General features: G+C 41.6%; 1 protein-coding gene across 10 annotated transcripts in view; it reads right to left on the bottom strand.

The window, feature by feature from the left end:
- Dys (Dystrophin) overlaps positions 1-25,444 on the bottom strand; it is a 532,460-nt gene that overhangs the window by 352,283 nt on the left and 154,733 nt on the right. For all 10 annotated transcript variants that reach the window (XM_075696880.1, XM_075696878.1, XM_075696876.1 and 7 more), the window contains 18 exons: positions 24,999-25,214; positions 24,267-24,448; positions 22,448-22,592; positions 20,894-20,984; positions 19,829-20,073; positions 16,724-16,906; positions 14,677-14,796; positions 13,950-14,153; positions 12,892-12,979; positions 10,814-11,064; positions 9,212-9,371; positions 8,516-8,688; positions 6,867-7,082; positions 4,892-5,005; positions 4,187-4,330; positions 3,258-3,437; positions 2,489-2,702; positions 1,753-1,856 (listed from right to left, as the gene is read on the bottom strand). In XM_075696880.1, the coding sequence (XP_075552995.1) occupies positions 1,753-1,856; positions 2,489-2,702; positions 3,258-3,437; positions 4,187-4,330; positions 4,892-5,005; positions 6,867-7,082; positions 8,516-8,688; positions 9,212-9,371; positions 10,814-11,064; positions 12,892-12,979; positions 13,950-14,153; positions 14,677-14,796; positions 16,724-16,906; positions 19,829-20,073; positions 20,894-20,984; positions 22,448-22,592; positions 24,267-24,448; positions 24,999-25,214 (3,030 nt within the window). The remainder of the gene's footprint in view (positions 1-1,752; positions 1,857-2,488; positions 2,703-3,257; positions 3,438-4,186; positions 4,331-4,891; positions 5,006-6,866; positions 7,083-8,515; positions 8,689-9,211; positions 9,372-10,813; positions 11,065-12,891; positions 12,980-13,949; positions 14,154-14,676; positions 14,797-16,723; positions 16,907-19,828; positions 20,074-20,893; positions 20,985-22,447; positions 22,593-24,266; positions 24,449-24,998; positions 25,215-25,444) is intronic.

Genomic DNA, 25,444 nt, shown 5'->3' on the forward strand with positions numbered 1-25,444 from the left:
CTGAGAAAAAACAAAAGCGCGTGAAACATCCAAACTACGAAATAGATACACGCTCGCGCGCCGCTACTCAAGTGCTCCCAAGTGAACTGCCATGGATACACGGCTTTACTAGTGGCGGCAGCTTGATACAGGCCTTCAAGCTATGTGATGGCTGCGGCATCAGGCGAACACACCGCTGACGCATTGTTAAGCGTAACGGAGCCGTAGGGGGGAGGAGGGGATTCCGAAGCCGGGAAACCGTGACAGCGCATTTGGGACTGTAATTTTGCTCACTGATCTTCTTCTGTAGATGGGCGCACCCGGAACGTATGTTCCTTTTGTTCCCTTTAACAATAGAAACAAACCTTGCGGAGGCTAAGTCCATCTAATGAGTTTTGGCGGATCTCTACAGCCAGCATATACTGTTGTCTGTTACGTAAATCATTTATGCTTGACGTGTCAGTGCGTAGATAATAACGGGAGATTTCAATGGTACCCCGCCAGTGACCTGCTCTTCAAGAAGACAGTCATGCCCTTCACAAATGATCAGAGGGCTAAAATGATCCTGGCTCTGGGGGTAGCGCACAGCGACAAGAGGAAGGCACCCAAGCTTTTACAGATGTGGCATTGTGGAGGACGCCCTAGTCCATCAACAATACTCGGAAAGTACGAAGCCCATTGCGAGACAGGTAGCTTCACAAGAAAGCAACACAGTACTGCAACAGTAGTTCATGAAGCGGAAATGGATGTTTTGTCATTTTTTGCTGCTAACCCTCACGGTAGTGTGCAATGCCAGTGTGGAGGTCGGAACTTCAAGGTGATCAGTATGGAGGACCTTAAAAAAAGGTCATATGCACCCGTACCATGTACATCTTCATCAAAAACTTGAAGACTGAGGTTCTGAAAACAGACTTGACTTTGCCAATTGGATTTTCACGAAATGTGAAGATGAACCGGACTTTTTCACTCGTGTGCTTTGGATGGATGATGCTAATTTCTCCAGAAACGCACAGGTTAATCTTCACAGCGTGTACTACTGGAGTGATAGGAATCCCCACTGGCTGGCACAAACACGACACCAATACCAGTGGTCGTTTAATGTGTGGTGTAGTATTTTTGACGGCAACATCATCAGACCCATCTTTTTTGACAACACACTAACAACACAACGCTACATCAATCACATCCTCGAGGGCCAACGTCTGTTGCAACATTCCACTTGTGCACATTCGGAACCTCTGGTTTCAACACGATGGTGCTCCTGCGCATAGTAGTACTCAGTCTCAAGCGTGACTGCTTATCTTTCAAAGATTGCTTGGAGGCGCTTGAGTAGTGGCACGCTAGCCCACATCTATTTCATATTTTGTGTATTTTGCAGATTTTTGTTTTTTCTTGGAAAAAACGACCAGGCACACTTCAGCATGAAATAAATGCTTAGATTTGAAGGTTATTTAAGGTGCCCTACAACTTTATAATTGACATGTTTGCAATTCAAGCAATAATGAAAATTTCGCTAATTAAAAGTAATTAATTAATTAATACTTTGTGATGAAAACGAATACTGACTGTAAATACACATGACTGCCGCTACTATGCAGTCGGTACGATTTCTCTGGAATTCTTGGTTTTTTTTTAAATCTTGGCCCAAGTTAACTGGGACACCCGGTATATATGTCTTGCCACAATTATGTCTACAATACATATATGTCTTGTTACAAAACTAAGGTTTCACATAGAAACATAAGTACATAGCCAACAGACTCAAATGCTTACGTCAAGGTTCTCAGAAATCTCCTCAGCATCAGCAGCTGACTCAGGTGACCTCTTCAGTTTCTTCTCCAATCTGTCAAGCCAATCATTCTCTAGCATGATGATATCTAGAAGATGTTCATAAGCAACAACACCAATAAATTAATAATGTTATCCACCAAAGTTAGTAATTTTATGCTGACAAGAGCACAGACGCACAAAAGACATGAAAAAAATGTTTCCAGTGTACATTTTAGTTAGCTTAAGGCAATTTTTTCTGCTTTCTTTTGTCATGAGTTGTAAACAAGGCATGGGAAATGTTTAAATCAGAACTAAACTTTTTTCTTCCTCTTTTTTCTTCGTTCTTTCTTGCCATGCAGATGTGATTAAGAAAATGGTTTTCGCATTGCACTTACATGCATCTCTAAAACAGAGACTGAATCTTTGAATCTGAATTCCATAAACCTTAGCTTGAATATCAAAGACATGAATCTTTTTACATATCTTATACTGTGCTTACATGAATCTTTAAGCAAGAAAGTTGCTTCTAAAATCCATGTCTCCCTTTAACCATTCCATTGTGTATACTTTTTTGTTTGGTAACAACGGCCATTTTATTACAAGAGTGATGTTTTTTTTATGAAAAGTTCACAACCTTCAGCTTCACCTTTCTGAAAGTAAAGTTTAAATGTGTTTGTCTTGAAAAAGCAAGTCTACTGCATGAGGTTTTGAATGTGACAACTCAAGAATGACATCTCACTTCGAAATTCGGCATAGTTTGTCCCCGACTGCTTCAGAGCCTGGTGGTACTTCGTTATCTTCTCCTGTACATCTCCCCAAAGTTTGTTGAGAGCAGCCACATCACGTCGTGCTTCCTCAGCGTTCCTCGCCTTGTTCCCTTGTGCAAGCTTTGTGCCAGCTTCTTTCAGCCTGTTGTATTCGGAAAGCTTAGAATCCAGCTTGTCCTTACACGCCTGTACAGAGGAAAGAAATGTTGCTGTAGCACAGAAATAATGCCTACAGAATTTGCGTCACACAGTCAAACATGGCTTGGAGCAGACCGGTAAAACAAAGGTAAAGCAGACAAATGTCATAATGCAAGTGCTGAGTGGGGCCTTTATATGTCAACAGTGGCATGGGGTAAGAGAAAGAATGTGCAAGATGGATTATTTTATTCTGTTTAAGATACAGTTCCATGAATGCTAGAAACAAAAGACAGTTGAATGAGTCTGGAGCATGCTGTAAGAAACGCTAAGAAGCAATCGTCACCACTTTTCACCGCCTCAATTTATGATGTAGAATGGTGGCAAATAAAACCAGTTTGTCCCTTGATAAAGTGGAAATTTGGGCTAGTTGGGCAACACAACACATGCACTGTGTTGTGTCCCATCTGCTGTCCTCGTCTTTAGTGCTGTGCAGAAATGTTGATAGTTTATCACATTACGAATAATTTATTTTAATCATCACAAAAGTAGGCAAAATGGCTGTGTTCTGCTGAAAAGATCAGTATGTTTCTGCAGTTGAAGTACCTGCAGCTTCCTGATCCTAGCTTGCAGTTCAGAAGCAGTATTGATGGGCTTCTCCCGTGGTATCTCCATGTCAAGCTCTCGTAACCATTCACACAAGTCAGCAATACCTTCAGAGGCACACTGGTTTGTCTCAACAGCCCTCTTCAGGGTAGCATTCTTCTTCCGGGTCATTTCCATCACCTGTAAAGAACAGCAAAATGGCTCATTCAGTTCTCTCGTACACTTATATTTAATGATACAGGTGCCGCAGCAAACTTCCTGAGGCATGCTGGCTACGCTTATTTTTGGTAGTCCTGTTACCACTGTAACCATGACACCAAACAATACCTACACTCTGGTACCTATGTCCTGTTTATGATACCAACATTATAAGGGGAGTACGAACACTGCTTTGATACACAGCAATTAGTAGCTATGCCTTCGAGCTTTGGTGCTGGTGTAAAATTTCAAAAGAGTTCTATGGATGGCTAAGCAAACTGGCTATTCAGACTAAAATAGATCAAACTCTAATGATTTCTAGAAGCAAAACAAACTAGAAACAAAACAGGCTTGTAGAAGGAAAACAAACTTTCTTCCCTTTTTTATATCATGTATGCTACCAGTTCAGTGAAAAATAAATTATTTCTTGCTAAATTTAAAGGTAGAAAAAAATAAGGTTGCCAGCACAAAATATTGACGGATGTAATTGGAGGTAAATTATCTATGATGTCATCAGTTAACAACACTGAAGCAACTTTGCAACAATACAACACAGACAAACATGGTATATCACAGTCACAAACCCCACAAGTTCAAGCTTGCAAAGGATAAGTGAATTATAGATAAATGAGTGATGTACAATTTTTGTATAAATGAATGCACACATTATGCATACGGCATGAAATAGCACACACTGATGTAGAGCACCCTAAGAGATCTAATAAACTTGCCTTATCCCACTGCCTGTTGAGGTCATCAACCTGCCTCTGCAGAGAATCACCAAACTCGTGTTCGGAATCTTGTATCAGACCCTCAGCAACCAAGTTAATGTTGTCGACATTGTTTTGTATCGCACCAATGTCATCTTCAAGAGCCTAGAGAAAAACCAAAGCACAGAAGAACCAGCGTTATGCAACACTGAAGGCTTCCTATTTGAGGCAGAGACCCACAATATTTCAAAATTTCAAATTCAAGAAAGCAAAATATAGCGAACTTAATTTTATGAATAAATAACATCTTCACCAAAGTCAAATCAGTTCTGTTACAACATCAAATTTTTCTTGTTAAGATAGAGAGTCCCAGTTTAGCTAGAGTTCATAAAAATCCAATTGAGTCACTACAGCACAGGAAACTTGAAATCCATATAACCACGTGACTCTCTGAAATCAGCTCTTAACCCTACACTCGTCTAAGTACTTTGCGACAATATCCCACTGGTTCATTGACATCACAGTCAGAATGAGCACAAATAATGTGACTAGCTACATGCTATTGTGATAGCAATCAATTTTAACCAGTTGACTAAAAACTAATGTCTGTCACAGTCATGCTACATGCTCATCCCATAAGCAACTTCCCACTGGCTGTATACAAAACCATTGCGTGAAAAAAAAGAAAAAGTTATGTATCCATGCCCCGGAAAAGCAAAAACTGACATTTGACTGCTCCAACTGTGCTTCGAGCTTTTCCTGGTCTCCATAAGCAACTTCTTCGTCTTCAAGGAATGAGGTCACATCATTGATCCACTTCTGAACACTTTTCATTTCCTCCTGAAAAAAAAAATAATAAAAATTCAAAGACTGCAAAACAAACCATCGAATGCACAGGCTGCTAAAGAGCAGTGAATTTGCCCCAAATACCACTGCAATCACCTCGCGTTCCATGTAGTGTGGAGTAAAAACTACATGTACACTTACAAGAAGTGCAGCACCATGCCACAGAATGGATTACGGAACATTTATTTACACCTGGCAAATTTCTTGCATATACACCTTTTTTACATTTGAATGAACTGTGTGATTATGGTTCAATGACACTAATGCACTATTTTGTTTTGTATGTAATCTCTCAGTATATTTTTTATTTGTATAACATACTGATAATCACACTACAATAATGCCACCCCAGTGCATGTAGTAATTTCAATAAATAAATAAATAAATAAATACCGTATTTACTCGAATCTAACGTGCACTTCTTTTCCGATAAAACGGGTCCAAAAAAAGCCTGCGTGTTAGAATCGAGTACGACCCTAAATCTGCGTTACTATACCGCCATTGGCATTTCAATATGGCCGCCTCGCACCCGCTTCGAGCCTAGCTGCCGTAGCTTTCTCCATGTGCTGTAGTATGTGTGCTTAGGTTAGTGTACCGTCCATCTTCCTGGTCATCCCATTTTCCGCATTTGCTCTATCAGCATGGAAGTGCCGACTGCAATGACATGCCGAGTTCATCACGATGCCGCAATTAAAAGGAAAGTGATCACGTGTGCGGAGACAGACGGAAATCGGGCTGCATCACAGGCATTCGGAGTTCCCAAAACTTGTGTGCAGGACTGGTGCAAACAAGAGAAGCTTTCTACTCCAGCGGCTGCTACATGCGGTGCGGTCGCGCGGCCTCTATAATAAAAGCGATCTGCAATGAAGACAATCTGAAGACAATGAAGACGCATCTAGGCGCACCGCGCTGTGTTCTCATCGCTTAGTGCGCGTTGAAGCGAGAGTCCGCCCTAAGGTCCATTCGCTCGCTCCTGCTACCGCACTTCCCCACTCCAGTGTTCTGATAAAGAGTTTCCGCGGTCATTGTGTGAGATGTGCTCATGCTTGCATGTGTGCATGTGACACCATGCTTCTTAATTTAGTTAGTAAGCGAATGTGTAAAAGTTTATACGGCTGATAAAACTGCTATCCTTACTTTTCGTATAGCTGTCTACTAATTTGCAATCGTAATCGATGTTTCGCCTTTTGGGTGAAACTGCGACTTCTTTATTTATCGCGACTTTAGTGTATTCGGAGAAAATCTTTGCTTTTCCAAATGAGAGCAAGTTATATTCCTGTATGAAAGAATGAGGTGCGCAGTACTGTAAAGGACATTTTTTATTTTTGTTTAAGTCGTGGCAAGCGGGTGCACATTAACATTGAGAGTGCGTTTCTTTTTTTTTCCCCTTTTCTTTAGTCACGGAAAACGGGTGCGCGTTACAATCAAGGGCACCTTATAATCTAGTAAATATGGTAAATAAGTTACTGAATTAGTTATGAACAAAGAAACAAGCAAACAAATAAACCCCTATCTTTTATCAATCGCAAAGGACAGCAAATAACACAATATGCAATCGTATTTAGGAGTAGCATAAATTTAACTACTTGGCGTGAGTCTACATCGAAAACTTATCGCAACCTACAGATGAAAACGAAGGAAGAGGCACATTACCATGAATAACTAAACTATCAGAAGTTACTTTATGCTCATGTCAACATGTCCCTTTCTTTGTCTTTATCTCCAATCAGCACTGAATTTTCAACATAAAAGCAAGCATATCTGTCAGAATAATAATATGAACAGAATAACTGCTCACACAAGTATCTTTGTCAGCCCTGATACAGCTCAAGAGATACCTCCTTCATGCATTTACCTGAAATCGCTTAAGGACCAACATGTGTTTTCTCAAGAATTGGAGCCGCTCCTTGAGCATAGAGCCAACCCGGTCCCAGCAGTTGCCTAGACTGTGCAGTTTGTCTCGGAGATCACAAGCCCACAAAGCATCAGGCTCCTTCCTCAACAGCTCCTTTCCAGTGCTGGTAACGTATTGCAAGTTGGACTCTTCTTCGTCAACAGTTCCTTGCATTTCCTGCAAGAACAGAAAACAAAGGAACATACATAAGCTGCCGCTTATTTTCATTGCAATGAGACAAGTACCCAAATATTCAACTTTAACTTAAAGGGCCCTAAAACACTTTTTTAACTAATCATAGAATGGCCACACTACTAAAGGACATCATCTCATGAATCTCATGGCACAAAAGGATTTAGAATCCTTCTAGTATAAGTGGAGTTATAGCACCAGTACGGAGCTTTCATTCTCTTTTCGTCTCCGCTAACGTGCTGTAAGCTATACAGGGGATAAGCCAAGGGAACAAAGCGCCGATCGAAAGTTGAGCGTCTCGGCAGTAAAGAGCTTGTCCTGGCATCCCATGGCAACCACAGCAGACTACGCCACGCAGCATGCCGCTGCTACCTCGGAGGCCATGTGCAACAGATGCAGCTATGCGCAACTGTCATGCATGGATAGGCAGTTCAAAAACAAAATGACATTTCTGTCTTTTTGAGATCACAGACATATACCATATGTTTCATTTATGTAACTCAAAATTAGCAATTACATATTACTGAGAATCTTCTTGTGATCACAAAATCAGCAAATAGCTGTTGGTGGGTTCAGCTGCTTGTGATTCTCTGCATGAGAACAATGACGAAGCGAGGGCAAGAAATTTTTTGCTGTTTTCGACATGAGATTGTAAATTCCCTGCTGCATGCAGTGCAATAATATTTGGCTCACATGTTCACGGAAGCCTCTTATACACATCGGCAATCTTTTCTTAGAAAGTTCATAAAGTGTTTCAGGGCCCATTTAGGGTGTCATTCTTTGAGCTGGCATTTTAGATCGCAACCCATAGCTCAGAGGCATACAAACTGTTCCTCTGATAATTTATAAATGACGAACTAGAGACTCTTCTGTTTCAATAACATGCAATCAAGCAATCACAAATTCTGTTGCTTTCGTAATACAGAATCTTAGCATAACATAGACATACCAATGTGCCCACATGCGCGCGCACACACACAACCATACAGCATAGGCATGAGCCGCTATATTTGTGGTGACATCTTGTGGTGTATTAAACAAAGCATGCAGAACTCATATTGCAATGATTAACTATGATTCATTTATCTGCCAGTGTAACTGTGTTGGCAGCAACCTAATTATTGGAAAGACATTTATCAATCTTCAACTTTGTAATCAGAGGAGTCATGCAACAGAAGAATGGACACACAGACAAGGTGGACACACAGATGCATTGACAGCCAAAAGCTGCTATAACTGCAGCGGCTCTAAAGATCTGAATTAGCCAAAGTCCTTGTTTGAGAGTGGTGAAAATTTTAGATCCCTTGGAAACATAGCTAACTGACCAAGATATTGACATATTTAGGGATAAGAAAAGCCTGAATCACTGCATGTCAACAGTAAACACTGTCAAACTGGAATGTCCATTCAGTGCTGACCTTGTACTTGGATAGCTGATCCTCCATGACCTCCATTGTGTCCACATGGGACTTCTCTGACTCCAGGGCCTGCTGGACACTTCGAATCCAGGCTTCCAAAGCATCTACAGCTTCTAGCAGCTTCGGAGGTGGAGCCCGCTCAAGGGAACGGCTCAGCTGTGCTTCTAGGTCAGCTGCAGAGAGCATAGAACTGGTGATTTACAAGGCTGTGACAGGTAGTGAGAAAGTAGAACCCGGCAAAACAGTAGGGCAACGCTAGACAGTTTATTTTAAAGGGATGCGAATATTGAATATCGAACACACAGAGCCGGAACACTGCAATTCCCAGAGTGGCACCGCATCGGTCGGGGCCACTCTGATCATGACTGCTCCGACTGCCATAACCCTCCAGATTTTAGATTCAGGGCAGTATAGCAGCACTGCCCATGTTGATGGCATTTACCACAGCAACGTTTCTGCTACGGCCCATTGCTACAGCAACACCCTTCTGTACTTTTCTTTTTTTTCTTCTGCTCACGGAAAGCATTAGAATGAAAATGAGAAGCTTACTTTTTTTCAATGTTGAAGACATAAGTACAGATTTTCTAAATAGGAGTCACTCTAACAACATTTGATCATGTACATATATTAGGCATGCATACCTCACATGGTAAGGTTGCACTGTTTTGGCTCCACGAGCTAAATTAGCGAACTCACCGATCTTGGTTACTGTCTCTGCCCACTGGTTGGCGAGAACTTCAAGCTGTCCAAACACTGGCTCAGTGCTCAGCGTGGGCACCCTGGCCTGGAGAGCTTGCCCTTTCTCCTGTAGCCTCTGCACTTTGTCTTCTTGGCTGTCCAGGGTCTTCAGCCTCATCTGGGTAGGTTTTATTTAATTTGCTTGGCAATACTATTTCACACACAGGCATGTCTAATAAGACACTTTGTCTATGCATTTGCTGTCCTGTGCACAGCTCCAATCCGTACAAAGAGCAACACCTCTTTGATGCAGTCGACTATATATAGATACAGCTACCAACAAAGGAACATGTTACAAACACTGACCCCTTCTCCAGAGCAGCTCAATGGTTCTAACTTTTCTGTGACACCACAATGTGCTCCACAAAGCCAGGGTAACAGCTAAACCTAAATATAGTGAACACGGATATGTATAATGAATTATTGGATACAACGAAGCAAATCGCAAATGTTTCTTGCCAAGATCAGCCTGTAATGAACATATATGCCTGCAATGAATATTGTATATAACAAAGGTCTCTTCGAGTCTGATGCACCTTCAATATAGTGAGGTTCAACTGTATAGTAGAATCTCGTTAATTCGAACTCCAAGAATACTGGAATCTTATTCGAATAAAACAGAGTTCAAACTAAGAAGAGCCTCTTAAAATATTGCAGGCAATCAAGTCTGCAGTGCAGCACACAAAACCAAAACCGTCACTGGGCTCACAGTGAGTCTTCTTTCCTCTAACAGCACCTGACATGTGCCGGAAGGAGCCTAGGTTCCGCGTAAAGTTCAAGTGTGATAAGCTCATGCCTCGCGCACTATTTGCTATAAGTAGGAAGGAAAACATGTAAGGGTGAACTAAGAAGGATAGTGGCTTAACGCGCACCATACTCCCGCATACACAATGTTGGAGATGACGTGATCCAGCACGCTAGGAAGGGAGCATAGGTGAGGGCACCAGCCACAGTAATGTGCTCAAACATGCGCTAGGAGGAGGGGTGGGAGACAGGTGAGTGCACGGTAACGTGACTAAGCACACACACAAGGGGCACAATAACATGATCAAGTGCATGCTGGGGGCTCCTTCCTGCTCTTTTTAAATGGATGGGAAAGGAGGGCGCATGCTACTTTGCTTGCTCCAGTTCCATCTCGGCTTCCCGCGTATCATTCCTTGTCATTTTTATGGCATGCGACAGTAGCATCAAACCTTCGCCTTGGCTCGAGTTTGTCTGTAAAGCGGTGCATGGGACCAAGAGACTTTGTTCTAAATAACCGTTGCATGGTTTTTGGACTTCGAATATGGGGGAGTTTTCATTTATTCAAATCCATAGGACCTTGCCGGGACCAAGAGAGCAGTTCAAATTATTCATCAATTCGAATTAAAGGTTTCAAATTACTGGGAAATAAACTGTATAATTTGGCAATCAAAATTTCACAGATCATGCAATGTTGAGTTTGATTTCTATGCATGGTTAGGCCTTATATTTACTTGCCTTCTATGACAAGAGATGTAGGATTACCGAAAATATTTGGAACCACGGCACTACTTTTGGCTGACAACAGTGGCCACCTACCTTGCACTGCTCCAACAGTCTTCGCACATCATCCGACTCCCGCCGCTGTCGAGCCGTGGTCTGTGAGTTTTCCAGCCAACGCCGATGCGAGGCCAACAGGCGTTCAAGTGCATCCCCTTCAGCCCGGAGCTCGCGGCAAGCATGCAGCCCTTCCAGATGCTCCCTCTGCGACTGCACCATGTTCTGCACCTCGTGCCAGCGCACCTCCACTTCCCGCAATACTCCCTGCACCTCCTTGGTCTGCTCCCCAACTGCTCAGACATCAAGAAATTTACTCTGAGGAAAGCGAAATGGTTGGCCTGAATCTGGCAAATCATTTCTGCGAAAGCCCACAAGGTGGAGAAAGATTTGTGAAAAGTAAAAATTGACATTCATCTGGATTGTAGCTTGAAGCTACAAAGGAAACCCACATGGCTTTCTCAAAACGAAAGCTTCAAATTTGAAGAAAAATTCATGCTGGTCTGGGGTTCGAACCTAGTACCAATGCTTTTCCAGAACAGTCTATTCTCAAATCAGAATGAATTTCTTGAACTGTGAGGCCTTTCTTTTGAGAAAACTGTACAGGTATCCTTTGTAGTTTCATTCTATATTCAAGGTGGATTTCAAATTTTCGAATTGAAGAGGTTAATCTGGTGCTTGTCAATCTATGGACAGCTACTTCCTTTCAATGACATGAAAGGAAGTAGCTTAAGTAGCAGAAGTAGCTTCAATGAAAATTTATCTGATCAGGGTAATGGTGAAGGTAAAGTTGCACTAACTGGTAAAATCAAAGACAAAACAAGTAAGGATGTTTTGGAACCTGTATGGGCTCCAAGACATGTCTACTTTCTGTCATTCCTTTTACTTTGTCTGTGACCACAACTTCATCTTTACTTCATTTTATTGTGGAGAGCCACTGTTGCCTCAGAAAATTAGATATTTTGATAGTAGTATGGCTGGAATAGGCACCAGCAGATTGGCTGGGGCACATTGCTGACTTAACAGTCACATAGAGCTGACACCATGGCGAAGAATACAATAGTAAAAGAAAACTGCCTAACACAGCCACTGGGTTTCAAACCCGAGCCAATGCGGCAGCTTAAAGGAATACTGACACTTATTTAAGAAGTAGTACTAACTCTGTCATATGCTGTGTTGACACTGAGTGAGCATAAAGGTTGGGAAACATCTATAGGATATTTAAATTTGATACTAAAGCTCATCTCAAAATGCTGCCCTGGCATCATCAACATTATCATGAAGTCATGACACTGAACAAGATTTGCTGATGTCACAGAGACATAAGACTGGGTCTGATAAGATTGCTCAGACAAGAGTGCTGCACGGATGTCTTCTGGCTGCACTTGCATGTAGCAACAGCACCAACTGCAGCAACAGAGCCAGCCGCTGTATCATGACATCATGACATACTGACATCCTGCGTACCGAAATCAAAACTGGCTCATAGAAACGAGTATTCTAGTAAATAATTTCAGAAAATTTAACATTTACCAGCACTTTCTATAGGGTTTACAGAGTTTGGACGTTCCTTCACAAAAACGATGTGACACCAAATGGCCTCATCAGTTACGCTATTGCCCTACTGGAAACTGGCTGGCAGTGGCATGTGCCAACCACTGAACTATTGGTTAATTTGCATGGTTTGTGCAAGGTTTGTAGCAAGCACAATGCACGCTCGAAGAGCCATGGTGTTCATGCTACCTAAACCTTCTAAGATAGAGTTGGTGATGCACAATGCAGCAGGGGACAGAAAAAAAAGCTGTGGAACAAAGGTTGAAGAGGGCTGCAGGGGAACATCAGAACTATGCAAGTGATGAGCAGAGCAAATAAGATGGCTGCCAACCAGATGGCCAAGAGTAGAATAGTGTTAAAAACCAGGAGCGATCAGCTCGCAAAGCTGGCTCTCTGCCATGGAAAAGCAAGACAGTGATTTGCCAAAATTTTCGAGCCTCAAAAGGCACAAGATAAACACGAGGACAATAAAGGAAATGAGAACCTAAGCACCAACGCGATGAACATTCACTGAAGCTAAACCAGTGAATGTACAGGGACCGTACAGAACATAGATAATGACACACCTGCATCAAGGCCTTCCACAACATCTCTGCCTTGCTGAACAAGCTGGGCTACTTCTCCTTTGTTCATGGCAACTTGTCGTTCCACATCCTAAATGAAGAGAATGGCATAATGGCAATGAGTCGCACTATGTTGACTGTAAGGAAGAGGCTAGTGACAATATGATGTCTGCCTATCATGACAAAGCAAACAATATGGAAAGGGAAACATCCCAGGGTTCCAAAGTACTCTCATTAAAGTATGGCACAAAATTCACATGTTATCTATGCCATTTGGGCTAACAACTTATACTGAGGCCTTTAACACTCAGCGGCCACCAACACAGTGAAATCCATATAAATGTATACACAGAAAACATTAAAGAACTTCACTGTAAAAAGAAAAAAAGGAGTCAATTATAACTGAAGCATGTGTAAAACAGACTTTTATCAAAAACCAGAGCATACATAGACCATTCAAATGAAAACCTGAAATGTCTATTGACAATTTCATTACAATTCAGGGCACTTCAGGCACATATCACTGACCTACACAATCATGCAAAAAACAAAGGTTATTTCCTTTAACATATGTGCTTTCAACAATACTTTTTGTTTATCAAAATGCTTTTTACTTATCAATGAAATCTAATCTTTGCCTCCCATCATTGGCATCTCGCAGAAAAGTGTTTCATATTGAACTCTTCCACAAGTTGTACCATCATCATACTCTACGAGATCACCTCATCACCCATCCAATCTATGTATCCCATTGCAATGATCATCAGTACAAAGTCGGCATTTTGTCATGCAACACTAAAAGTTTCTCTCAATCATTCCTGCCGTGAACCTCACGTGACTGGAACCATCTTCCTGCTGAGTTGTAGGCCTTACTAATTTTGAACAGTTTCGTGAAGCCTTAGCTAATATTGTGTATACAGGTGCCATTCAAACAATCATGTAACCAACTGTATTTGTCTTCTTCATTTTTTTGTATTTACCACTCCCCCTCTGTAATGCCCTTGGCCCTGAGGGATATAGTAAATGAAATGAAATGAAAATATAAGCAAGCTCATGCTTACCTCAGTAAGCACTTGCAGTTCGTCAACACTCATGCGCTCCAAGAGTGCCTTCAGCTGCTCTTGTGAAAGCGGTCGATCGGGATCGATCCCCAGTTGATTCTCGACTTTCTCGAGCCAGGCTGTGACGTTTTCCAGGGCTCTCTGCCATTCCTTCACTTTCCAGCTGTCCAGACGCCGCTTCTTGGCTCCAAAGTCAGACAGGGGCTAAGATAACAAGAGAACACAAAAGAGCACTTTGCTAGTTATGAAGAGTGCAAGCGCAACCCTAACAACATGATACATAGTCCCTGAAAGTTGATTTGTCAATCATATCTCATAAGAGGCATTTAAAAGAAAATTAATGTAAAATGTGAAATTGGTCAGCTGTGCCATCCGTGCCTGAGTAGCTGTGGTTTGCTTTGCCATTTAAGGCAGTAATTTTTAGCTAACATAAACTTTTGAGTACAATGCCACACCACCTTTACTGGAATACTGCAGTGCCAATCAACACAACACGCAAATTATTCATGTGCACACAATGGAGTGCCATTCCAAAAATCACGCCTCACACTATAGCTTAAGTATTTCCAATGTTAATTCCTGTTCTTGATATATAGACAACCTTGTGCTTAAAGACTTGTGAATGCAGCATTCTATTTTACCTCTACCTCTTATGTAATACACTCCTTAATGGTGCTTTCAAGGTAACAAAGTGACATGAAAGAACACAATAAGTCAAGGTCCACACCTCTCTTCCCAAAGCAGTCCTTGGAGAATTGCCGTACGATTCCTTCTTGAAGAGGCTGTACGTAAAGGCCTTTTCCTCAGCTTCTGCTTTCACTTTCTGCTCAGTACTGCACTTGGCCAGCTAAAAGAAAGGAACAATATGCAATTTCTAAACGGATTCTAAGGAAAGGCAAGGGGAACTTCAAGAAATTTACCCAGACATTTTTAAAGGGCCTGTCACCAAGCTTCGCCATAGGAGAAAGAGGGATGGGAAAGGTTGAGAGGTAAGCCAAATGCACATCCAATTTGCTACCCTATGCAGCGATAAGAGGTTTAAGGGATGAAAAGAAAGAAGAGGAAAAGCCCCACCATAAATTTTGGTTATGCTACACTAGCAAGTTGTAAAGGGGCTGTCCAGGGTGTTCCAGGAGGGTTCTATCACACAAACATTTAAGGCTTCAGCAGTAGCCAAGACAGAAGCAAATGATATAGCATGTAAGGAGGCAAGTAGACCTCCCCAAGCAAATGCTCTCTCACAGCACCTCCACGTGACATTCCTCTGGTGCCTTCCAAGGACCATGGGCTCTCAAAAAGGGAAAGAGCAGGGAGCAGCCTATTACCCCTCCCCCCTCCCCCACCCACCGTATAATTTCTCCTTACCCCCATAACCCCCATGAGGTGCCAACAGGTCGGGTGCCCTCCTGCTCCTCCACCTCCAACAAAAATGGAAAATCATGCCCTGCCTCCGCCAAAAACAAAAGACACAAAAGGAGGCGGCACCTAGTCCTCCTAGATTTTGCCTTCCTCCCCATTTTTCTTGCTGGGCAGTGAACCTCCAGAGGCTGTTTTGTGTGCTATGCAATTCATGGGAATCCCCGAGTTGTTCACGCTGCTGCAAGTTATTTATGAGATGCAGGCACAGCGCATCCGTTGCAGAAATGTTATTGTGCGATGTCATTCACCCAAGTGCCCCTGTGGTTCCTTCAAGCAGAAGAGTGCATAGGCTGTTGTTTGAATATTCAGCTGTTTTTGCAGCATACACCAGTGTATTACCTTGCAAATATGACTGTCACTATGTGATTTACGCGCCGCAATTATCTGTTTGCAAACACCAAATCTAGTGAGTGGATTTTTAAGGAAATTACTTAAATGCGAATGTGTGCCACTCCAACAATTACTTCTCACACTCAAAAAGGTTCACTAACGACCCAAATAACCTAGCCGTACTGATAGAGTTAGGTCTTGTGGCAGCATAAGAATTTCCTTGTTTCTGTTATCAGTTACCTTATTAACACTGTTTTGCTCAATAACGACATTCCAGCTAGGGCAAGCTTGTTTTTCTGTATCCGAGAACCTTCATCTTGCATATATTTTCCCAATAAATGTCTTGCTAGTCTGCACTTGCATTTTCTGTTCTTGCTTGCCCCATTCTCTGCATAGTTCCCACCTAACATTAACATAAGATCTACCCTGTATTTAATTAGTTTGCTAACAGACTGTCGTGGAAGGCCAAGTTAAATAAAATGAAAGTACTTGCTAGGCTCTCATCAATGGAACTGACAGTAAGATCAAATTTGAGATCCCTCATTGCTCTGACAGAACCAGCATAATAAAGACAACCGACAGCATGATGATATGCTACAGCTGTGCCTTCAGCCCTGCTTTTAGTGCAACCTGCATGCAATGTTCAGAATGTGGATCCAGTGCATCTGCAAGTCATGTTGAAGCCCACTGTTTGTGGCAGGCAGAAAATGCAGGCTGATACAACCATGCCTTTGACACCTCCACCGTTATTTCGGGGCCGTAAGTTGGCTATAAAAACACCCACCAGCTCTTCTTTTCTTTTCTTCCATCTGCATTTACCTTTATTATAACAACTGTGCAAGCATTGCAAATATGAGTCCAGTTTGTTGTAGCAGTACACAGCTTCAACGAAACCCACCTAGTGCAATTTTCTTGCTGGACAATAACACAATAAGGTGTATAAACGTGCATCAAGCTGTGAGAAATATACCAAAAGTTGCACATGAACATAAAATCAATAAAGAAAAATGTTTAAATGATTTTACCTTTCTACTCAAGTTTTCCATCTTCTGGAGCAGTGCATCCCAACGATGCGTTAGTTGCTCCTGCTTGCGAGACAGCTCTGTCGCAGCTAGTGATCCCTTGTTAAGGGTCTTGATGGCTTTCTGGATTTCATTTGATATGTGATCAAGCCGTTTGTTGTGAAAGTCTAAATCTTTCTCCAAGACCTGGAAAAGACAATTACAAGTGCAACCATGTACAATGCATAAAACTAACTTTGCTTAAACAGTCAACTTACACTAATTCCATGATGAAAGTGGTTTGAATTATCTGATGGGTCGAATTAAACAAGATGCAGAAAAAACGCTAAAACACACCACTCATTCATTTGGCAGTATTTGCCCAATTCAAACACAAGCCCGAATCAAATGCGCGCCCATTTTCTGTGTGTCGAAAGTAGAAAACTAATGTAGAAATTACATTAAAGCTCCTAAACAAAGTAGAAATCCAAAGTGCACCTTACTGCTTAGCAAGAAAAATGAACAAAGGTCTAATATATGGGTACAGAGCTGTCCTGTGTGTTTCTTTTTCCTATGTGCTCGCATCTATATTTGCTGGATCCGTCATCACTGTCATCATGCACCAACAGGCCCAGAAAACCACCCACTAAGCCATCTGAAACAGCGACCGTTTTCCCAAGGTCAGCTTCGCCGCAATGCATAAATATTATGCAGTAAAGCATACGAACACCGCGAAGGCGGTTTTGGTGTCTGTGCGCCATGCAGGCAATTTCTGGCTCATTTTCTTGAAAAAAGAAAAACAAACAGCAAATTTTGTGTCAGAATTAAGTAAATAATGTAATCAGATATTGTCAGCTATGGTTATCGCTTGAAAACCTTCCTAGAGCATGCCTAAAATAGTTATTTTTGACAGGAGTGATGTGTGTTTAACACATTCACTGTTTCCTAAGCTCCACCGAGACAGACGCAATGCCACTATAAAGGTCGCTAATAGGGTCACCATAGGGGTCAGGCACGTATGTGCTGACTGGTCAAGTTCAAATTAAACAAAAGCTTGGGTTTAAATGAAGGTTTGGGCTCATGCATGGACCCCAGCTGTCTGGGACCTTCAGCTGGGATTAAATTAACCGATGTCGAATTAACGGAAGCTTACTGTACTAAATGAGATGTCATTGTACAATAAGCTAATGCAAACAAAAGCCTTTACTGCATTGGGATCTGCAAATAAGGTACTGCACTATTCAGTGTATCTATGAAATGAGCATGACAGAGTAGTGCCCAGCTGCATAGGGAAAACAGTAATGAATGAAGAATAACTTTGTTTAATATGAAAAGAAAATTTTATGCCATTATTTTCACCATGATTCATTGTAGATCGTTGTGATCATTGTTAATCGCACAAATGATCCCGAGCCATTCTGATCTGGAATATGAGTCTTCATAAAGACACTACGTGTATCTACTGTATCGCCTTCGCAGAGCGTAATGTGAGAGTGTTACGCCATGCATACTTCACACTCAGGAATTTCACCTTTCTATATGGCAATCCTTTACACCACTAATTAAGCTCAACAAGAGTCAAATAACATAGATTCCATAGTGTAGTCACTACTAATCCTTTGCTTTGGCTTGCTGTCATTTTCGTGACCTTTCTGGTGTTCTTCACATAATAGCATGCTTCCATGAATGTACACCGACTTTGTTTGTGTACTCTTGAGTTTATTCCAGCAGATATGTATGCACAAATACATACAAATTTGATTCCGCTCGCTGTATTATTATTTTTTTTTTAGTTCTAAAGTAAGTGTCAAGTGGCGCAAATTGCACATTCTTAATATATTGCTCTCACACCTTGGTGAATACTTATTGGTTGGTACTAAACAGTTGCTAACTGTTGCAAGTTATGTTCTTGCATTTGTTTCTAAGTGTGCATAACCTATCTGCCAGAATAGTTAAATACTAAATTGCTTGCGTGTTTATGTAAAGGGGGCCGAGACTCCATCAGGTATTGCGCAACTTTTGTCTTAGCCTCCTCTTAGACTATGTCTGAAAAAAGAAATAAAGTAAAGTCACAGTTTCACCTGAAAGGCAAAGCATCGATTGCGATAGCAAATTAGTAGACAGCTATACAAAGTGAGGATACTAGCTTTATCGGCCGTATAAACTTGCAAAGAATCACTTACTAATTTACAAGCACAGTGTCATGCGCACACAGGTTAACAAGAACACATCTCGCTTGATGACCACGAAACTCACTGTCAAAATGCTGGAGTGAAGAAGCCCGGCAGTAGCAGCGAATGAATTGACCTTAGTGCTGTCTCTCGATGAAATGCGAACTAAACGTCAAAAGCACAGCGCATACGAAGCTACCGGCACTCCACATACTTTGTCCATATCGCAGATCGCTTTGAAGATGAGGTCTGCATGGGTGCGCACTTTGTCCACATCGCAGATTGCTTGCAAGATATGGTGCTTGAGTGGGCACACCGTAAGCAGCAGCCACTGTAGTAGAATTCTCTCCCCCCTCCATCGCCTCCCCTTTGTGCCTCGCGTGCAACAGAATACGACGCACTTCTGCCCCGCCTTCCTCCCTCGTGCACGAGAGATTGAGCCACAATCATTGGCTGACCCTTGCAAGCTTTCCCTCACACATACAGCGCATGGTGCTCAACAACGTTATCTACCTTCACCACTCCTTTTTCCTGTGACTCAGCATGGTGGCTCAATGGCTACGGTGTTCTGCATCTGAGCAAGAAATCACGGGCTTGATTGCCAGCAGCGGCAGCCATATTCCAATGGGAGCAGAATGCAAGAAGCTTAATATACTGAGCATTGGGTGCCCCTTAAAAAATCCCAGATGGTCATAATTAACTTGAAGCTCTCCAGTACAGCCTCCCTCATGCCCTTTCTGTTGTGTTTCAATGGTTAATCGAATTAATCAATCATAAGTCAGTCAATCCTTTAATGAATCAGTCAATCAATCAACATGACTCAACCAATCAATCAGTCACTTCGATAATCAATTATTTGGTCAATCAATCAAACGACCATAGGTCAATCAATGAATCAATCAATCAAGCAAGCAAGCAATATTCTTCCCTGTGGGGCATTCAGTGTTAAGGCACGCACCTGCAGGCACTTGACCATGTCCAGCACTTCCTGGACTGAAGCCCTTGTAGCGTCGGTCTTCTCCATGCGGCACAGCTGAGCCTCTTGCATGAGCAACCACTGCTGTAGCCGTGGCTCCTCCATGCTCAACATCTGCAGTGCATTAATCAGAGCCTCCAGCTGGGCCCCGTAATTTTCCACCCAGCTACACACCGCCGACCAGCGCTCACCCAGAGCCAACAGCTCGTCCTCCAGTGCTGTAAAAGCTGCATGCACAGGTAAAAAAAATTGCTCTTTCATATGTCATCACACCACTCCAAAAATGCAGCAACGGCAGACAAGCTAGATGAAACTAAGAGGGCAAAAATTGATTACTAAATTAACACTCACTTATTAGTGCACACTGTGTCAATATATGGTGGTGCTATCATCCACTATTAGCGAATGCCTAACCAATGTTCACATTATCCTACCAATCAATTTCATTTGTTTCCTGCTACGCAGATCAGTGCATAATATCCTTATACTAGCAGCACATAGGCAGGCTCAATTGCCATTTAATGTCTAACTGCATAGTTAAAAGAAATCAATTGTACTTCAAGAATAATGTCTTTTGCATTAAGAAAGGATGCATGCATTAGAGGTGATAATGAAGTGACATCCAGCAAAAAAATGCCTTCCTTATATCTATTATTTGCTATAAGCATAACATTTGCTACATGCCGATATCAGCAAGAAACATTTTAGATTTACTTCATTATATTTCATAATTTGTTGTGCACCTTATTTGAGGTTTCACTGTATATTGGCAACAAAAGGTATTAAGGTGCCTGCTTGACAAAGACCTGAAACCAAAAGCAGTTCTATGACCACTATGACCGTAACCAAAGTTATGGTCATAGAGGGCAATCTTTGAGTGCAATATTTGGAAATGTGATACAAATCAGAGTTGTTACTTTAAGAAATATTACTGAAACTTTTACACTATGGCAGTACCAACGAAAAATATTGGCCACATAATCTGACACTGATATGTATAGCTATTCAAGATATTTTTTTTAATTTGAAGATAGGAACAAAACGCACCATTGTCTGCGCTGGACTCGTCGACAACAACAACCATGTTCGACAGGGAGTTCACAACTTCCTGTTCTTTCTCTATGTCATCTTGCAGTTGCTGTAAAATTAAAGAACACTGGCATGATAAATCGTATACTAGATATGCACACATTCTAAACGATTAATGCAGTGCAATAGAATAAATAAATAAATTATCAATACAAGTTGGCATTTTTGCATAATTTACATTATGATGGTGTAGAGCACATCAAATGTGAAGTTTATTTGTTATTTGGGATAAGAAAAAGCAGACACACACATGGGAGGTACCAAAGCAAAACCATTCAGAAGGACTTCCTTTCAACAAGGTATACAAAAAGCAACCTGCGTAACCAGCAATTACATTACAAACCAAAAGAATTCAAACAGAATGTCAAACAGAATATGGCAAGAAAAAGTGGAAAGTATCGCAATGTTAACAAAATCAAGTATCAGCAGCTAGAGAAGGCAACAATGAATAATAATTCGCACATACTTAACCAGTAGAAAGGAAGTGACAAATACAATGCAATAAACCAAAATTTAACAGCCCATTATGTACAAAATGTGCTTACAAAAATTTCTAGTGCATAATACAAAAAATGGAAGCTCTACAGCTGGAACACATCACACCACCATTTGCAGTTGCATGGAGAAAAAAATCTTGTCATCATCTGGATTTCACTGCCATGAAATCTGCAAAAAGCAGGCACATAAGCTCTACTCATGCAGGTCAGTGTTACCTGTTAACTGTTTTCTCTTTTTAAATAGCAGTGTTTTGAAATTCTTGTAGTCTGAGAAAATGAACACATAATTACTAAGTATGCCAAATTGTTTCTTTTTACAACAAAAATGTCAAGTATGTGGGGCATAGCAGGTTCAGTTAGGATATTTTGCCTGTTGCCTTCAACCCATAACTCATCATCCTCACAAATGTATTTCATATTGTCACTCTGCTCTTCTTAGCGTTCATGCCAGCATTTCAGCTTCACTTCAGCTAATTTCAATAAGCACATCAGCAGCTGCTAATTCACCTTCTGCACAAATGGACAATTGAATAGAAACATTCAGATCCTCTCTACAATCCTAAATAATTATCATCACCAACAGTGCCTGCCTTCTTGGAGTCGCAAAGTATTGCAATCTACAGAAAGGGCATCCAATGCTTGCTCGATATTAGTCATTTTGGATTAGCTTTAGTAACATTACTGAGGTGTTTATGTTACTATGTGCGTAAAAGCTTGAGACAATGATTTTTAATTTTCCTGTTAGCACATAAAAATGTGTTGCTGCATGAGAAAAACTGCGTGCAGGCAACATCCCATGTGAAAAGGCATTGGTCAGGATAAAAGTGTTTGTGTATTGGTAGGTGAAAGAAATTCATACCAGTGGACAGTTTCCTGGAGCAGTATTCATTGTAGAAAGGTTTGAAAGTGCATCTATAATCATGCGGTATGATGGTTTCAATACATGTTTGTTAGAAAATGAAAGAATTCTTGGATGTTTTTCTTTTATGTTGTGAATCAACACTGATGATCTCACCTTGTGCTGCTCCATTTGCTGTCTTGCTGTTTCTAAGTCAGGTCCAACTGGGCCAAACCTGCTTATCCTGTCTTCTGTCTCAGTCAACCACTGCCGCAAGGCATTTTGCTGTTGCTGCTGGAGCTTCATCAGGGCCTCTTGCAACCTTGGTTAAAAAAAAAAGAAAGTATGTGTCTCAAAATTAAGCATTAAAACGTAATACAGCAGGCTTCCGCTATTGCAACTCCAGTTAATTAAGATTTTTCAGTTAATTCTATCCCGGCCGATGGTCCTAGTCAGTGCCCATGCATTTCTGTGGGCCCAAACTTTCGTTATTTTGATCCTAAAATTGGCCTTTGCCCGATAATTAGAACTTGACCAGTCAGCATGCACGCGCTTGATGCCTATGGTGACACTGATAGCAGCCCCTTTAGTGGCAGCGTCTGTCTTGGCGGAGCTTAGGGGACAGTGAATATGTTGGACACGCTTCCTCTCTTGTTGAAAACACCTATTTTGGGCCTGCCCTAGGAAGATTTTCAAGCAATAAACATAGCTCACAATTGTTTGATTACGGTATTTACCCGATTACAATGCGCCCCCTTTTTTTTTCTTCTTCGATAAAGTTGGGCCGAAAGTTACCGGTGCAGTGCAATTGGACACAAAACCAAAACCACTTTCGTAACGTTTGTATGCTTACCACATAAGAATACATTGTGGTGAAGCCAACTTTAGCAACCGTGTGGTGAAGCTGACCTCGGAAAAACGGCCACCCTTGTGCAACAATTTTTCTTGCTTAAAAAATCAGGTGGGCATTAGATTTCTACTTTGTTAGGAGCTTTAACATCATTTATATGTTAGTTTGCTACACTGGACGAATAGAAAGTGGACACGCATTTTATTGGGGGGTGTGCTAGAATCAGGCAAATACTGCCAAATGAATGAGCGGCGTGTTTTGGCGCTTTTTCTGCATCTTCTTTATTTCAACCTGCCAGATAATTCTATCAATTCGTCAGTCCCGTCAGCGTCGAATTAATGGAAGTCGACTGTATAAAACCAACACGCCGAGAAGAGTTTCGTGCACAGTTACTCAATATAAGCATTCACTACATACTGTACTGACCCACAGAAATCTCTTTGTTTTTCTTCTTTTGTAACTCTACAAAAAAATGATGTAGTAATATGCGAAATGAAGCTGTTCTTGAAAACACTGTCTCTTCTTTTCATTAAGGGGATGTCACTGAAGGCAATTTCTGCTTTCTTTGAAACCTTTTTTTTGCAATAAACTCAGACTACCGAACACTGCAATGGGAACCACAGTATAGAATACACTACTGTATAACTATGGCAATGACTTGACATAAATAAGCTCATTCTGTCAGCTCCATCCCAACGAGATGGCACATTTTCAGCTCCTAAAGTTAGGAGTGTGCCTTATATGGAGGCGCAATCGTAAACCCTTCTTCTGTGTAATTAGCAAGTTTTCTTGCAAAGTTGGAAATGCAGCTACTATGTAGGCACAGCTATGAGTCTATAATGAAAGTAAATAAAGCAATATACTTACACTATTTGGCCACTAACCTCCGGATGTAAAATTTTCACTTCTCCCGCTAAAAGCACAAACTTAAGACTGAATACTTCCAGGTGATGTGTCGTTGATTTGCTAAGCAGCTGGACTCTGCTCTCTAGATTATCATTGTCATCAGCATCATAATTTTCATCAACTTAAGCCTATTTATGTCTTCTGAAGGATGAAGATCTCCTCCAGAAATGCACCATCACTTGTTCTGCATCAACTCTGGCACGAATAATATCTAAACAAGAAATGAATCCCGCTACTCACTTGGTCTGCATGTCCATGGCGCTGTGCCTAAGGCTCTCCCAGCGCGTGTTGAGCAATGCCATTTGTACCTTGATTTCCTCCTTCTCCTGTGCTGATATGCCTGCTCCACGAATGACCCGCTGCCCCTCCTGGAGCACTTCGCCAACACGGCCCTGGTTTCGTGTCAGCTCCAGCATAAAGGCCTGCAGCCAAAGAAGAACTAGTGGGGTGAGCAGGGCTAGCTGGTTCCAATTATGCGCTATGTGACAACCTTTTAACAGTGGACCATACCGTACATATGCATACACTACTGTAATTACCGTGATTGTGTCAGAAGTCAAACGACCAACCTGAGAACCATGAGCACGATCTCTTTCATGTACTTTTCTAGTGAAATTCGGCTATTACAAGAAGAGTGACAGAGCAGTTCCTACACTGTTTGGAACCTGGCATGCAGAAGAGGAGTGACTTCTCAAACAAATGCTTGCTCATTCAATCATGCTTACAGGAGAAAGGTAGAAACTAAATTTTAACTTGCAACAGCATGCTAGTGACACACCTTTAGACATTTGGCAGCACATCATAAAGTTAAAAGTTTAGTGAAAGCTTTTATGAAAGATGAGCTTTCATGTTCGCTTTAGTTTCACGTGTATCACAAACATTGCATGACCACATCATGATGACAAGCCACTTGCATTGTCAGCACATGAGCATGTTACATACAAAGTGGTGAAGGTCAGATCACCACATTACCTCATGCGTGTGGAAGAGGTCCTTCACTTGCACCACAGTACTGCCTATGGGGGGCAAATTGACCAGCCGATCCTCGGCCTCCAACAACCAGGTCAGCACATCTTCCAGGCTGCTCTGGTAGCTGTTCACGTTGGTGACAGCACCACGTGATGAAATGGACCCGCCCACTGCTCCGCCTTTTGATTTGAGCAGAGGACTGGCACCCTTTCCAACCTCCTAGACAGCAGAAAGAGATTCACTAAACATAATAAAATACACTGACATTATCACAATCTTTAATGCACCACTGCTGCACAAGGCTGCTGCTAGTTAAAGACACCCTGAACCACTTTTTATCATAGTGGAGAAAGACATTCGAAGTAAAAATCGACTATTTCAGAAATCCTTTGCCGCAAAAAGCACTTCAATGCATTCAACAGAAGCAGAGTTATTGGCATTCAAACACA

This window comes from Dermacentor variabilis, chromosome 6 (assembly GCF_050947875.1).
Source record: "Dermacentor variabilis isolate Ectoservices chromosome 6, ASM5094787v1, whole genome shotgun sequence".
NCBI classification, from domain to species: Eukaryota; Metazoa; Arthropoda; class Arachnida; order Ixodida; family Ixodidae; genus Dermacentor; species Dermacentor variabilis.